The sequence below is a fragment of the Xenopus laevis genome, chromosome 3L (genome assembly GCF_017654675.1).
Source record: "Xenopus laevis strain J_2021 chromosome 3L, Xenopus_laevis_v10.1, whole genome shotgun sequence".
Taxonomy (NCBI): domain Eukaryota; kingdom Metazoa; phylum Chordata; class Amphibia; order Anura; family Pipidae; genus Xenopus; species Xenopus laevis.
Genome location: NC_054375.1, coordinates 148,349,338 through 148,366,751, shown reverse-complemented (window position 1 = coordinate 148,366,751; position 17,414 = coordinate 148,349,338). Strand labels below are relative to the sequence as shown.

General features: G+C 42.9%; 1 protein-coding gene across 5 annotated transcripts in view; it reads right to left on the bottom strand.

Moving 5' to 3' along the window:
- dnm2.L (dynamin 2 L homeolog) overlaps window positions 1-17,414 on the bottom strand; it is a 72,600-nt gene continuing 55,186 nt past the window's right edge. For 4 of the 5 annotated variants that reach the window (XM_041584788.1, XM_041584789.1, XM_041584791.1 and 1 more), the window contains 7 exon segments: window positions 15,215-15,328; window positions 13,138-13,247; window positions 11,960-12,071; window positions 10,411-10,572; window positions 10,089-10,324; window positions 9,241-9,495; window positions 7,311-7,590 (listed from right to left, as the gene is read on the bottom strand). In XM_041584788.1, coding sequence (XP_041440722.1) covers window positions 7,521-7,590; window positions 9,241-9,495; window positions 10,089-10,324; window positions 10,411-10,572; window positions 11,960-12,071; window positions 13,138-13,247; window positions 15,215-15,328 — 1,059 coding nt within the window. In that variant the 3' untranslated portion in view covers window positions 7,311-7,520. 5 annotated transcript variants of the gene reach the window in all.

The window sequence follows — 17,414 nt, the reverse complement described above, 5'->3', positions numbered from 1 at the left end:
AAAAAACAGAAATGATAAAAAGTGAAAAACAATTGCAAATTGTCTCAGAATATCACTCTCTACGTCATACTAAAAATTAATTTAAAGGGGAACAACTGCATTACCAGAATCAGACAAGTAGGATCCGTTTTGCTCATTTACCCCCATTAAATTCTTCCCATACACATTAGCTTGGCTGCGGTCTATTCCTATACATTGTTATGTCCCTATCCCAGACTGAAGGGCTCGTCCCTTGTGCCCTGTGACCCCCAATTAAACAGGAGAGAATGTAATGAGGAATCCCAGGCACCAGGAGGAAATGGGCTTATAGCAGCCAATGAGAGTGTCCTGATGGGGAGGCAGAACCAATCAGAAAATGGTCAGGGGCTTTACAAAAAGCACCAAAAGTCCCCGGTAACAAGGAAATGATGGGGGAGGGTCCCAGTATGATCCATGGTTTACAAGGTTCTTTTCAGCCCAGAGGTGTCAGCTCCATGGGAAGAAGGAAGCCACAATCTTCTAAATGGCTGCTCCACCCCCTCCATCAAGGCCTGTGTGCCGCCATCTTCAGCGATTCATTGCAGTACATGGGCCGGGCGCAAGACCAAGGTGGGCACCCGGGTATGAAACCAAGGGCAAAAGGAGAAGAGACAGAGGCAAGTCAGGTGTTTTCACCAAAAATTTGGCTTGGCTGGAGCAGTGGGGGGAGGCCTCCTGCACAGAGAAATAAAGGGAAAATAAGAATAAAATTGGCAAAATGACTAAATCAATGTTACAAAGAAGCCGAGGGTGAAAAATAGGCACGAGAGGTGCCCGGCTGTAAGTGGGTATGGAACACTATGTATTGAGATTATAAATGCCAGGGAGTCCAACTTAAAGATAGGGGCTCACCTTTAAAGGAGAACTAAAGAAGTAGCTAGAAATGTTGTACATGATGTTTTGTGCTTCTATACCAGCCCAAGGCAACAACAGCCCTTTAGCAGTAAAGATCTGTGTCTCCAAAGATGCCCCAGTAGCTCCCCATCTTCTTTTCTGCTGATTCACTGCACATGCTCTGTGCTGCTGTCACTTACTGAGCTTAGGGACCCGCTCACAATATACAGTACACATAGAATAGAAATGTCACAATATAAGGCTGATTAGTAATTAATACACATAATTACTACATGGCAGCACAGAAACCAGTGCAATTAGCATCAGAATTTAATAATCAGCAAACCTGTAGCATCAGCTTATATTACAGCCAGGGAAGCTCATTTTCTGCTGGATAATTAGTGACGAGCCCTAAGCTTAGCTTCTCAACAGCCAATCAGAGCCCACTGAGCATGTGAGTGTCACAGACACTTTCCAAGATGGTGACCCCCTGTGACAAGTTTGAAGTCCTGGATCATTGCTGCTATTGACAAGCTCAAACTTTAGCCTCGTGCAATAAGTTCACTATATAAAATATGCCATTTCTAGCCACATTCATTCTTAAAGTTTAGTTCTCCTTTAAGTTGATTTTTAGTTTATTATAGCATGGTCTATTCTAAGCAACTTTTCAATTGGTCTTCATTTATTCTTTTTTACAGTTTCAGAATTATTTGCCTTCTGACACTTTCCAGCTTCAAAATAGGGGTCACTGACCCTATCTAATACTCTGTAAAGCTAAAAATGTTTTGTTATTGCTCATCTTTCTATTCAGGCCTCTCCAAATTCATATTCCAGTCTCTCAATCAAATCAAAGAATGGTTACTAGGGTCATTTGGACCATAGCAACCAGATTGCTGAATTTGCAAACTGGAAAATAAGAAATAATAAAAACATTTCTACATCATACTAACAGTTAATTTAAAGGTGAACAACCTCTTTAATCATTGTGCCCCCTTTATTAATGCCCTTTGTTTTGCCCTGCGGTGCTGAGGGTGGTGCTCAGTGTGACATTAAAGGGAAAGTTCACCTTTAACATTTAGTAGGATATAGATTGACCTACAATTGTCTACCTACTTAATTCCTTTAGTTAAAAAAAAAAAACTGCTATTAACTGCAAATAGAAGGGATCAATTGTATTTTGTGTTTGTTTATAATAAAACCTATAAACACTATAAGAGAATAAGAGACTGGAATATGAATAGGAGAGGCCTGAATAGAAATATGAGTAATAAAAAGTAACTAACAATAAATGTGGAGCCTTACAGAGCATTTGATTTTAGATGGGGTCAGTGACCCCCATTTGAAAGCTGGAAAGAGTCAGAACAAGGCAAATCATTAAAAAACTATAAAAAACGAAGACCAATTGAAAAGTTGCTTAGAATTAGCCATTCTATAACAAAGTAAAAAATAACTTGAACCACCCCTGCTTTTTCACTTTCACGGCTCCTATAAAACCCTTCATGTCTCCCCTTCACTACACACAAACACATGTGTAAATGTAGTTGCTATTGAAAGCAGCACCAGTGTGTGTCTGGCTATTCTCTGCACTGCCAGTTCTGACTATTGACACAACGTACATAGTAAGGGAACGCCGTCTCCCACAGACTCGAAATAATCCAACATTTTTAAAAATGATTTCCTTTTTCTCTGTAATAATAAAACAGTAGCTTGTACTTGATCCCAACTAAGATAGAATTAATCCTTATTGGAAGCAAAACCAGCCTATTGGCTTTATTTCATGTTTACATGATTTATGAGATCTAGTCATTAAAAAAACAGCCAGTGCCCATTAGAATTGTTGTTGTTTGGGGCCCATAATATACTTTTCCATATGGATAAACAGGTCTTCATTATATTGACATGTATAGGGAAATATCCAAGTAAAATTGTGCATGTTTTGGGGTGACTATTACTTATGTATGTGATGTATTTGCTACTATAGCGGTTTATAGAGATTTCTCTTTATTGCTTCAGTGTAGACCAGCAATATGGCAGCTCCAGTTTAACTGATAGGGGTATTACTAACCTATTATCAGCATTCAATTCCTGACAATACCCCTAAGTTGTGTCATTATTTTTATTTTTTCATCCAAAAATAGTTTTTTCCCCAGCTCACCAGACCATCTGACACTTGTCTGTGCATCGGGGGAAGGACTTACAGTTGCACAAGCAGTGGTCAGTGCTAAGCTCTGATTGGCAGGTACATAGTCCTATGTTAAAGCTCACAGCTTGTGCAACAGGGAAGTCCCACCCGTAACACAGAGAGCACATTTACACATACATAAGAGTGCTTCCATGCACCAAAAATCCCCCTTCAATGGCTAAAAATGATACTGACACGTTCCGTGTCGCCATCAGAGAAAAGAAGCTGCACAAGAAATAAATATAAGCAGCTAAAAACTCCCCAAAGCCGCCCACAGCCCGGCAAACCTTAGTAAAGGCGACCTTCAGACACCATTAAATCATCTTGCGGAGTTGTTTAGTCACGCTGGGCTGGGGGAGGCGAGATCCCTCCATACGCTGTAGTTCTGCTTTCATTTATTAGTCTATGGAGGGATCTCGCTTCCCCCAGCCCAGCGTCACTAACCGCACTGGGGCAGCTTTAGGAGGAGTTATAGGGAGGGGTTATATGAGCAATAGGAGGAGTTATAGGGAGGGTTATATGGAGCAATAGGAGGAGTTATAGGGAGGGGTTATATGGAGCAATAGGAGGAGTTATAGGGAGGAGTTATATGGAGCAATAGGAGGAGTTATAGGGAGGGTTATATGGAGCAATAGGAGGAGTTATAGGGAGGGTTATATAGAGCAATAGGAGGAGGAGTTATTAGGAGGGAGGCAATAGGAGGAGTTATAGGGAGGGGTTATATGGAGCAATAGGAGGAGTTATAGGGAGGGTTATATGGAGCAATAGGAGGAGTTATAGGGAGGGTTATATGGAGCAATAGGAGGATTATAGGGAGGTTATATAGCAATAGGAGGAGTTATAGGGAGGGGTTATATGGAGCAATAGGAGGAGTATTATATGGAGCAATAGGAGGAGAGGGGTTATATGGAGCAAATAGGAGGAGTTATAGGAGGGGTTATTATAGAGCAATAGGAGGAGTTATAGGGAGGGGTATATGGAGCAATAGGAGGAATAGGAGGGTTATATTGGAGCAATAGGAGGATTATAGGGAGGGTTATATGGAGCCAATAGGAGGAGTTATAGGAGGGGTTATATGAGGAGGAGTATAGGGATAATGGAGCAATAGGAGGAGTTATAGGGAGGGGTTATATGAGGGTTATATGGAGGTTATAGGGAGGGTTATATGGAGCAATAGGAGGAGTTATAGGTATGGCATAGGAGGAGAGGGTTATATGGAGCAATAGGAGGAGATAGGGAGGGGGATGGAGGATGCAATAGAGGAGGTTATTATAGGGAGGGGATGGAGCAATAGGAGGAGTTATGGGTTATATGGAGCAATAGGAGGAGTTATAGGGTTATATGGCACAATAGGAGGAGTTATAGGGAGGAGTTATATGGAGCAATAGGAGGAGTTATAGGGAGGGGTTATATGGACCAATGAGGAAACATATAAGGATGGGTATAATATAGAAATAGGAGTTATAGGGAGCAAGAATGTTTGCCATAAGGAGCAGTGAATGTTTAATTGTCCATACATGCTCAGATTTGGTTGGATAGTCTGGGTATGTCTGGTGTCACAGGGTGGATTCTAATGGCCATGCTGTGATTATTCAGATTGTTTGGTCTGTGAGGGCTGAAAATGTAATTTAATGAAGCAAAGCCTTGTAAGGACAGGTGTCATCCCTTCTCATGGCCTGTGCGAGGCATCCCCTTCCTAATATAGAGAGCAGGGTTAAGTGGGTGCACTGAAGCAGAGAATAAGCAATCCCCCTTATGAAGGAAAGCCCAGCAAGAAACTGAAGAAAAACCACAAAGGCCACATGTAACAGAGAAACTTCACCCAAATAAAAGAGCCAGAAACAGACACCCAAAAGTGAAATCACCAGAAAAATAAGGTTCCCTTTATTTTTAGTTTATTAATAAGATACAGAGTGGGGGGAGGCACTTTATACAATTCATCCCAGATAATAATAGGAGACCCTCTTTCTTTCAAGCACGGAGCCAATCCATCCCTACTGAATAGTGACTGGCTGACCTCCAAAGGCGTCTGTCTGTCACAGCTCCGTGTGCGTCAGACAGACTCGGTATCAGTCACAACAGCAACATCACACTTGTCACCCCAAAAAACCCAGACATTTCCCAGAGGACAAGTATGATGTTCCTGTTTAGGGCAGTGACACACGCTAAGATTCTGGGAGATTAGTCGCCCATGGACAAATCTCCTCTTCTTCGGGCGACTAATCTCCCCGAACTGACTTCCTGCCGTCTAGAATGTAAATCACCGGTGGGATGGCACTTGGAACGCTTCGTTTTCCGAAGTCGCCCGAAGTTTTGATTTACATGTTGCTAAAGGAACAGTAACACCAAAAAAAGAAAGTGTTTAAGACTGGCGGCAGACGGTGAGATTAGTCGTCCATCGTCAAATCTTCTCTACTGCGGGCGACTTATCTCTCCGAAATGCCTTCCCCACAGCAAGAATGAAAATCACCGGCAGGATGGCATACGAATCGATTCATTTTCCGAAGTTGTCTCACAAGGAAGTGATACGCATGCCATCTCGCAGTCGACTCGTATTCTTGCCGTCAGGAAGGCATTTCGGGGAGATTAGTCGCCCGCAGTAAAGAAGATTTGTCGATGGACGACTAATCTCCCCGTATGCCACCACCCTTAAAGTAATACAAATATAATGTAGTGTTGCTTGGCACTGGTGTGTTTGCTTCAGAAACACTACTATAGTTCATATAAACAAGCTGCTGTGTTGAAAAAAAGTCTATATGGCACAGGTTAAATAGTGGATAACAGATAACACCATTATGTTCTACAGAGCTTATCTGCTGTGTAACCTGAGCCTTTTCTCCTTTGAATGGCTGCCCCCATTGCTACACAGCAGCTTATATATTTTTATTACTTTAAAAACAGTGTTACTGTTCCTTTAAATGTAAAACTCCACGCCCCTCCCGCCCCCAGTTCCTGTCTGTTAACCCCACCCCCTCAGGATAAAGGCACTGATTAAAAGAGAATTAAAGTCACTAACATTCTGCAGGACAACTGTACAGGGAGATAAAAGAATTTATCAGCAGTTAAAGGGATCCTGTCATCAGAAAACTTGTTTTTTCCAAACGCATCAGTTAATAGTGCTACTCCAGCAGAATTCTGCACTGAAATCCATTTCTCAAAAGAGCAAACAGAGTTTTTTATATTCAATTTTGAAATCTGACATGGGGCTAGACATTTTGTCAATTTCCCAGCTGCCCCTGGTCATGTGACTTGTGCCTGCACTTTAGGAGAGAAATGCTTTCTGGCAGGCTGCTGTTTTTCCTTCTCAATGTAACTGAATGTCTCAGTGAGACATGGGTTTTTACTATTGAGTGTTGTTCTTAGATCTACCAGGCAGCTGTTATCTTGTGTTAGGGAGCTGTTATCTGGTTACCTTCCCATTGTTCTTTTGTTTGGCTGCTGGGGGGGGGGGAGAGGTAAGGGGGTGATATCACTCCAACTTGCAGTACAGCAGTAAAGAATGATTGAAATTTATCAGAGCATAAGTCAATATGTCCAGCCCCATGTCATATTTCATAATTGAATATAAAAAAATCTGTTTGCTCTTTTGAGAAATGGATTTCAGTGCAGAATTCTGCTGGAGCAGCACTATTAACTGATTCATTTTGAAAACATTTTTTTTCCCATGACAGTATCCCTTTAAATATATAGGAAAATCAACATGGCTTGTTTTTCCAAGGTGCCCAAACTGTACATTAATTCAAAGAGACAAAAAAAGGAAATTCTACAGGTGTAAAATGTAGAAAGTGCTTAAATACTTGGGTCCATCATTCTGGTGTATTTGATATTATATTGCATATATATTATACACACCTTTACAGCCAATAGATTCAGATTTTAAATGCGCTCTCTTTACCCGCTGCTATTGGCCGAAGCCTTTCTAAGGCAGATATTGTTGGGGGGTGGGGGATCATACTGTATCCCCGCTGAGATTCCACCATTTTTAATGGAGTTTCAAACCGATAGCGGTTATGCTACTCCGTACAGGAAGCAATGTAAGCCGCCATGTTGAATTTGAATTAACTCGCTGTACAGGAACTGAAGAAGGGTCAGAAATGGGCGCCCATGATGACTTCCTGTACAGCGGCCATGCCAGAAACAGAAGCAGATTTGAGGTCTTTGCTCATATCCACCTGCCCTCTGCCATTCCACAGGTTCAATATGGAAGCTTCTTTCTTCCCAGTTTGATTCCACTTAAACACGACCCATGTCTGATGTTAAATCAACAAAACAATTCTATGACCCATTATTTATTTTTTTTACATAGAGATTTTCATTATTATATTTTTATATAAAAGTCTATGAACTATTTGACGGGTCAGTTACGGCGCAGACTGAATACAGGGCTGGACAGGCACAGGGACACCCTGCATATTATTTCCCACTCCCTCTTCCCAAAAAGACAAGCGCTGTATTCTCAATCTCGCTCTAACGCCCCTCCCGTGGCTTAGTCTAGTAAGGAAGGCTCCGCTGGTCGGATTATGGTGGGCCGGGTTGGGGCGGCGGGAGGTCTCCGGCTGTAAAAAGGAAGAGAGGGCGAGAGAAACAGCTGAGATGATTAGACAGAAAGGGCAGAGTCAAATTAGGGAAGTCGCATGCTTTCTGCAGGAACAGTATGTTTATAAAGCACGGCATGCAAGCATGATTCTGCTTAAAGGGGAACTCGCGAAAACGAAAATTTAATATACGCTTCATCATACTGAAATAAGAAACTTTCTAAATAATAGGGATGCACTGAATCCAGGATTCGGTTCAGGATTCGGCCTTTTTCAGCAGGATTCAGATTCAGCCGAATCCTCGTGTCTGGCCGAACAGAATACGGATATGTAAATTAGGGGCAGGTAGGGAAATCACCTGACTATTTGGCCAAATCTTTCACAAAGGATTCAGGGATTCAGCCGAATCCCAAATAGTGGATTCAGTGCATCCCTACTAAATACAATCAATTAAATAATCTGCATGGTTTCTGAAATAATCAATTTTATGATCAGTATCCCTCTCTCAGCAACTGTTTCTCTTCATTCTGTCTTCATTCAGGAGTTGGGTGTCAGATGAATGATCCAATATATCTTATAGGGGGGCTTCTTTCCTAACAGATGTATTAGAGCTCACTCAAATAACTGATTCCAGTACAAACAAAATAACTGCCTTTTGCACAAATCCTGCATGTAGAGAGACATGATGTCTGGTGATTTTAATAGAGTGAGCTCTAATACATCTTCTAGGCAAAAGGAACCCCCCTATAAGATACATTGGATCTAACTGTCAATGAATATCTGACACCCAACTGCTGAATGAAGACAGGATGAAGAGAAACGGATGCTGAGAGAGGAATAGTGAAAATAAACTCGATTATTTCTAGGGATGCACCGAATCCAATATTTTGGATTCAGCCGAATACCGAACCGAATGCTAATTTGCATATGCAAATTAGGGGTGGGAAGGGGAAAACATTTTTTACTTCCTTGTGCAAATTAGGATTCTGATTCGGTTCGGCCAGGCACAAGGATTCGACCGAACCCGAATTCTGCTGTAAAAGGCCAAATCCTGAATTCGGTGCATCCCTAATTATTCCAAAAGAAAATGCAGAAGTTTTAATTGATTGTATTTATAAAGTTTCTTATTTCAGCATGCCAAAGCTTATATTACATTTTAAGTACAGATTGTTTATGATTAGTGTTTAGACGTCGCCAGTGTAATTTGCACCGCAAAGCAGTCAGATTATGACATTATTAAAACCAACCAGCATGCAGCATATGGCAGCCAATGGAAATGTTCATTATTATAAAGCGTATAATCATTGCCCAGTGCAAGCAGCTCACTTATCAGAGTGCGGACACTGAATAGGCATCACAACTAGGGTTGCCACCCAGCCGGTATTTTACACCTGCCAAGGCCGGGATTACAAATTTACAGGCAATGTAGCTGCCGGTAAATTTGTAATACCCTTAAAAAGACCCCCTCGGCCAGCCCCCAATCCCCTGTAAACTTACCTTGTCCTTCGGTTCTTGTCCTGGCCGTGCCCCCGCCCCTTTGCGGCACAACCCCACCCCATTTGATGTCACGCCATGCCCCCTTTGTGTACGCGCCCCCACCAGACGGAATTTTTTTTGGCAAAAGGTGGCAACCCTAATCACAACATACATATTGTAATACACAGTGCTTACCTAGGCACGCCAGGTGGAACGCCGGGTGGGATTCGGGGCGGTCGGGATGGGATCAGTGGAGGCGCAGAGAAGGGGTCATTGTTTGCAGCAGCAAATGGGGCTTGAGGACCAGGGCGGGAAGGGATAGGAGGAGCAATAAAGGAAGATCCCCCAGCAGGCACTAGAATCAGAGGAGGCCCAGGAGTTGGACCCCTGACAGCAGGCGGTCGGCTGGGTGGGAGGACAGTGGACACGGGCCTCCTTTGCGCTGTCGGGCTAAAAAAAGAAGAAATAAAAATAATTTAAAGGAGAAGGAAAGCTACCAAAGCAGTGTATTGCCAATAGATTAGCCACAATAGTGCAAGCTATAAGAATATATTTATTCTGCAGAATGCTTTAGTATACCTGAGTAAACCGCTTTAGAAGCTCTATTTGTTTAGGATAGCAGCTGCCATAGTAGCTTATTCTGACATCCCTTCCTGCCAGAGTCTATCCCTGCTCACTCATAGCTTTGGGCTTAGATTACAGCAGGGAGGGGGGGAAAGGGAGGGGGAGAGAGGAGCAAACTGAGCATGCTCAAGCCCTAGCCCTGGAGGTTTAAGCTGAAAACAGGAAGTCTGATACAGAAGCCCATGAGTACACAATAGAAGGAAAGAAATGCTGTGTTTCTTTTGACAGAGGACTCAGTAGCATTGCTTTGAGAGTTCACTGGTATATTTATATAGACCTTTCTGATAAAGCTTACTTAGTTTTAGCCCTTCCGTCTCCTTTAACAGGAGGAAAACCTCCTTTCTAGGTACTTTTTGCCTTCACTGTGATACATTCTCACATCATCTTCAGGCTACTCCGAGGGACTGTGCTGGACTCACCTGTGGCCGCTGTTGGAGTTCTGAAGCCACGTGTCGTCCACTGGCGGTGGCACTGGGGTAGTAGAGGTGCTCGTGCTGATGTCACCAATGATTTTCAGAGCCTCTTTCAGCGCGTGGTACATCCTGAGCATCTCCTCTCGCCGCTGGGCCTGATCGGCAGACTCCTCCATCAGGCTGTTCTGATCGGAGGACGAGTACAGGTAGGCCAGCAGCTCGGAGTGGATAAATTCCTTTGACTAAAGGACAAGAAAAAAAATATATACAGACCGGAGACTCTCAAACCGCTGCTCTAGTGCTTTTATAGTACATCTGGCATACGCACGTTATTAATCATGAGGTGCATTATGGTCTTCGGCATGAGGTCCCGGATGGACTTGTTCACAATGCAGATGTAGGAGTCTACGAGATTGCGGATGGTCTCCACTTGTCTCTCCAGCTGTGGATCCATTGAGAATGTGTTCTCCTGTGTCTCCTCCTCTTCCCTCTGTGAATGAAGGGAATGGGTAAATAGAAATACTGCTGTCCCACAGGGCCACCGTTGGGGGGAGGGGGGGAGAACTGTCCCAGACCAGGAGGGTTTTAGGTCTTAAGGTGAGACTTGGATAGCTGGCCCCGCTGTCACTGAGCTGGAGATTTTGGAAGGGAGAGGAGAGTGGGCGGGAGCTCCGGTGCCTGCATTTTATACCTAACTGCTCTGATTCACCAATGAATTGTAAGCCCCGGTGAATCTGCATGGTGATTGGATGGGTGAAGATTGAACCTCCCCTCCAGCTTCTCCAATCATCATAGAGCATTACCGGGATTTACACTTCACTGACAAATCAGAGCACAGGAAAGCTGAAGACAGACAACTGAGCTCCCCCTGAAGTTTAGATCTCCTTTAAGTTATTTAAAATAAATAAGTGTACTTATCTCAGCTGCAAAGGAAAAAAAAAATCCCATTTTTAGTTTATTAATGAAAAAGAAATCTATCTGCAATACACTTTAATTAAAAAAATGTGTACCGTTATTTATAAGAAATCTGACTGTATGCAGTGAAATTCACCCGGCATTTCAGGTTAGGAAACTTCAGACAGTCCCTACCTGCTGTGGGAAATGATCATACTTTCAAACGACAGGGGGGTAACTTCCCAGAACTCGAGCAGCTTTGTTTGTTTCCCTGTAACAACTCTGTAGATTTGTACCACAGACCCAGTGCAGTCTGTATATTTTGATTATTAATCAGTCTTGCTGTATCGGCTTCTGGCAGATATTATTTGACTTGTGATGTTTTGACAATTCATGACGATCCCTAAGCAGCCCAGACCACACTGAGCATGTGCACAGTCTTAGTCTTGCAAAGATGTTTAACAGAGTTATAAGATGGTGACCCCCTGTAGCCAACTTTGAAAGCATAAATCATTTGTTTGATTAGGCTTGTGGTGCAGTAAGTTCATGTTTATTTTTAGTATACAAAATACAGCATTTCTAGCTTTATTCTATTTTAGACTTTACTTCCCCTTTAAAGAGGCTCTGGCCACCATTTTTTATGTAACCTGTAGGGGCCTGGCCCTTATTTATTTTAAATAACAGGGCCCTGGCTACCAAATTTTAATATAACTTGCAGGGGCCCTGGCCACCAATTTTTTTTATGTAACCTGTAGGGGCCCTGGCCACCAATTTATTTTTACATAATAACAGTCCTGCTGTCCCACCTTGCAGTGTAAACGTCTCCCCTTTAATACAGTCACACTTCACACACTACTACTACTATTACACTATGCCACAAATACACCGCACAGGCAGTGGCAGCACCGATCCCCTCTGCAACTGCCGCTTGACTGCAACTACGAATGAACAACTGAATTTGGGTCAAAGTGCAATGGGATCACCTGGTCTTTTTCGGGATACACTCCAGCTCGGAGGAAGGACGCTTTCCAGCTATCTACATCCTCCTGGGAATCACATGCCAGCTCTATCTGCCGCAAGTCTTTGTAGACGTTTCTGCAAGAAGCACAAACATATCCAGTGGTTACATTAAGAGGCACATTTATCAAGGGTCGAATTTCGAATTAATGTGGCTGCTATTTTGGAGTCAGGAAGGAATCTTCCCCCCCCTTGTAGGCAAATTGGAGAGGCTTCAAATGAGGATTTTTTGCCCTCCTCTGGATCAACTGGCAGTTAGGCAGGGTAAAAAAAAGTAAAAAGGTTGAACTTAATGGACGTGTGTCTTTTTTCAACCTTACTTACTATGTAACTATGAATTATAAACTGCCATGAACTCGAAATTTATTAAAAAAAAAAAAAAATCAAACTCAAATTTTTAAAGTGGTTGTTCACCTTAACATCACCTTGTAGTATGATGTAGAGAGGGATATTCTGAGACAATTTGCAATTGGTTTTCATTATTTGTGGTTTTTGAGTTCAGATTATTATTCAGCAGCTCTCCAGTTTGCAATTTCAGCAATCTGGTTGCTAGGGTCCAAATTCCCCTAGCAACCATGCACTGATTTACATATGAGATGGAATATGAATAAGAGAGGCCTGAATAGAAAAATTAGTAAAAAAAAAAAGTACAAATAACAAATGTGTTGCCTTACAGAGAATTTGTTTTTTAGATGGGATCAGTGACCCCATTTTATATCTGGAAAGAGTCAGAAGAAGGAGGCAAATCACTAAAAAAAATAGTAAAGACCAATTGAAAATTTGCTTAGAATGGGCCATTCTTTAACATACTAAAGGTTATCTTAAAGGTGAACCATCCCTTTAAAACTCGGATGTTTAGAACCGACCCGAAAAACGTAAATGTCAGGAAGACTGCAAACAACTCCCTGGACCTCTCCCATTGACCAATCTGGCAGGTTTCAGGTAGCAAATAGTCGAATTTGAGTTCTTAAAGGGCCAGAGTATGACTCAAATCGATTTTGAAGAACTCCCTAGTCGAATTTGACAGTTTCGACCATAAAAAAAAAACGCGGAAATTCTAATTTTCAATTCGACCCTTGATAAATCTGCCCCTATGTGTATCACAAGCCCAGTCAGCTCCAACAGAAGCTGCATCTTTTCTTACCTCTGCTCTGTGTTGAAAATAGCAAAGATGTGTTTTGTGGACATGAAACCCTTCTCTATGTCTCTAATTTTCAAGTTATCCAGAGGTAACATGTATTTCTTCTCTTTTTCCTGCAGGGGGAAAGACAAACAGAAGTCGGTGCTGAAGCAGAATGGAGAAGGCGCTGCTGCTGCTGCTGCTACTGGATCAGCACATTCCGACACATCAGTAAAGTGATTTATTTGAAACTTCAGAAAACATCTTTATCAATTACTCCCACGGACAGCTGCCATCACTCGAGTGCTCATTAGTAATTTAGATAATAACGACCTCCTCCGACCACACTTAATATTCTGCTATGCAGACGGCTGCACTGACAGCAACTTGGATCATGTTCTTTTATAATAAATTACTTTACTAACTGCTTCCTGTGCCTCAAACTAAAGAGGAGTAAAAGGTTTACAGGTTGAAGTCTGCTGGGCATGTTCCCATGTGTGGGGGGGTCCCCTGCCTGTAGCTGAATGCATTTCTGCACATAGTAAGGAAAGTAAGTAAATAGTTCTACAGTTACAAATGTGCTCATGGGGCTCCAAAAAGCTGCACAAAGCACTTAGGGGCCATGCCGTGCTGGCATTTAGCGCGTGAGTTCTCAGTAGTCTTGCAGGCAAAGAGTTAAAGGAAATGAGTATATGCTTTGGGCAGAGATGCAACATCTGGAACAGTTTATGTGTCTGCGAGGATTTTTTGGCCCACCGCTGCACTCCTTCCAAATGGAGGGATCTGGATACGGGGCCCCCCTCTCCAAACCCCTCCTCTTCAACTTCCTGCAAAGCCAAATCCATGCTCCTGAGGCTAAAGGCATTTCATTGCCACGTCACAGAAGCCTGGATACCCTGGACTACGAATGGAAGTTCTCGTGCTGGAGATGCTCCCTTGCTCCATGCTTACGAGTGCTCTTCCCCAAATCTGCAAGCGAGGCCGGGGCTCAGAATCCGGTGGGTAGCTCCGAATTTCATACCGTGAGGATGAGACGTTCCCACAACATAAAGAAACTCCAGTTCGGAGGTACATGGAGGTGGTGAGATGCTGGTATTTATAGGGAGGCTGGGCCAACAAGAGAAGGGGGGAAATAATAGAATGAGAGGGGTTTTTAAGGATGAACGGGAGTAGCATTACTGATATTGAATATGGGGGTAGATGGGTGCTAGGGCACTGCAAAGGCAGCAAGAAACTGAAAGGGCAGTGTTTCATATAAAAAGGGCATTTCAGGAAGTTTGAAAGGGTATTAAAGGAGAATTTAACCCGTAATAAAATAAAAACCCTCTCCCCCAGAAATTCACGAAAATAACCGAAAGTTCTGAAATCTGAATTTCCGTGACTTTCAGCGCATGCGCAGTTGTTCGGGACCGGAAACTTACTCCAACTGCGCATGCACCGAAAATGCAGTCAATACACAAAGATAACTGGAGAAGAAGAAGATGGCTGCCATGAACCCCGTGGGCAGAATCTGCACGGAGGGGTGAGTAAAAAATTAGGGGCATTTGCCCGGGGGGGGGGGGAGGTAGGCTGGGGGTTCTACCAAGGGTAGGGGGGGGAGAGGGAGAGAGTTTTTTTTTTGTAAAAGTATGAGGGGGGAGAAACTGTTATATCCAAACTGACCATTCCCCCAGTAATAGAGGGAAAAAGACAATGAATGGAGGAGGCTGGAAATGAAGATCAGGAGAGATGGTTGGTCCCGTTCCCCCAGTGTTCAGACTACGTGTTCGTTCGTCAGTACGTGAACAGTAGTCTACACACTGGTTAAACTGGGCCACACGCTCAACTGCTGCACCCCCCCCCCGACTGGTTTGATGCAAGGAGAATGGATAATGGCTGCAAGGGCTGGACCATGCAATGAGGTTGCCATGCTTTATTGTCTGGTCTATCCACAACAAAGGACGGCACGTGCACCCACTTCTTATCCCTACGTACACATGTCATAGAGAATATATGTTTCCTACAGCATCTTCATAGAAAACGTGCCATTTTTTTTTTTTCACTGTGATGTTACAACTTTCACGAATAAATGATAAAATAAAAAGCAAAGCGATTTACTCACCTCTTCGTCCTTATACCAAGAGAGCGACTCTGCCGTTAGGATGAACCAGTATTCCTTCGAGCCCCCTTTCATGATGCTGATATTGTTTATGGTTAACCAGCCTCTCCTGATGACCTGAAAGGAGACAAAGAGGGGGAGAAAGGTGGAAGATGGGGGCGAAGTGGAAGGAAGGAGACAAAAGACGAGCTACTAACGGGCGACATTAAAGGCTGCGGGGGGCAATGTATGATGGGGGGGGGTCTTAATAGAGAGAGGTCTATTACAAAGATGACATTTCAGACTGTGCCACCTGTAAGATGGCAGTTTGTAGGCTAAGTGGCATATACAGTTACACACGATTGGTATAATACGACTCAACCTTTTGTATCCTAAGTAGGAAAAAGGAGGTTGTCTAATACATTCCAGACATATGGCAAATCAATGGCAATCTTTATTGTGCTTTTATCCAAGAATAGGAAGAAAATCAAAGCATCCATGGGTCCCTCTAGTAACATATTTAACCTATACCAGAGCAGCAGCCAGATATTTGCAGTCTAACTTGCAGTTAACTGATTGATGTGGGTTAAGCTGACCATACACTACACAATTTGGCAAGGTTGTGTTCCCGCTAACTGTCGCATCACTATGCCCACCCATTGGGCGAGGACCTAAACGTCACAGTGGATTTTCCAGCCGGTTCATCCAACATTTGGTCAGTTATCGCTTGGGGGAAGGGGAGGCACCTTGTTTTGAAATTGGGTAGTAAACAAATTTCATTGGCACATTTATATCCTCTTTATGTAACACAACTAAGAATCCTCATAGTCCCCCAGTTCCAAGATATGGATTGGATATAGCAGTAATGTACAAAGTAAGTATGGTTTCACTTCCAGTTATTTTCCCTTTAAGAAGAGAGAGAATAAATTCTGTTTACTGATACTGTCATGGGAAAAAATATTTTTTTCAAAATCAGTTAATAGTGCTACTCCAGCAGAATTGTGCACTGAAATACATTTCTCAAAAGCGCAAACAAGATTTTTTTAGAATTAATTTTGAAATCTGACATGGCGCTAGACATATTGTCAGTTTCCCACCTCCCCCCAGTCATGTGACTTGTGCTCTGATAAACTTCAATCACTCTTTACTGCTGTACTGCAAGTTGGAGTGATATCACCCCTTCCCTTCCCCCCCCCCCCAGCAGCCTAACAAAAGAACAATGGGAAGGTAACCAGATAGCAGCTCCCTAACACAAGATAACAGCTGCCTGGTAGATCTAAGAACAGCACTCAATAGTAAAATCCAGGTCCCACTGAGACACATTCAGTTACATTGAGTAGGAGAAACAACAGCCTGCCAGAAAGCAGTTCCATCCTAAAGTGCTGACTCTTTCTGAAATCACATGACCAGGCAAAATGACCTGAGATGCATCTACACACCAATATTACAACTAAATACACTTGTTGGTTCAGGAATGAAATTTTATATTGTAGTATTATTTGCAGTGTAAACAGTGTAATGTAGAAATAAAAACTACATCATAACAATCACGACAGAATCCCTTTAATGTGTATGGGCTTAAGTTATTGCAGGGAAAACTCATTATTTCTCTGCATGTGAATGGGAGCTGCCATATAGCTCATGATAAAGCTTTGGAGCTATAGTGAGAATACTTTAGCAGAGGAATGAGTCCTGCCCATTACCTATTGTCACAAGCCGGACACATTATAAAAGCTGCAGGTCAACCTAAGTGGGTATTGGGTTGTCTTGGCCAATCATTTGACAGGGGGCAGATCAATGGAACTGTATGGGATAGCGGTGGTTGTGTGGCCGGTATAAGGGAAAAGAAATGGAAGATAAACTATACTTACATAGTGTATATTACCTTAAAAGCAAATCACACAAACAAGAATTAAAGGGAACACACAGTAATGGAGGAATAAAGACTGGACTCCAAATGCCCTACATGTGTATCAGCCACGGTAGCCAGGGGCAAGTAAACATTTATTATTTTTGCAAAGGAAGTTTTCTTAGTGAGGTAGCGTGAGAGCGAAAGGCTTAATTAAAGGTGTTAATATGAACATCATTTAGGGCTAGTCCACACGGGGAGATAGCGACGCGTTTGCGGTCGCGGCAACAAAGCGCCGCGCCAGTCGCCGCGACCGGCGCAGGCGACAGTTTTGTATGGGCGCCTATGTAAAAAACGCCTGTGCTAACCACACGA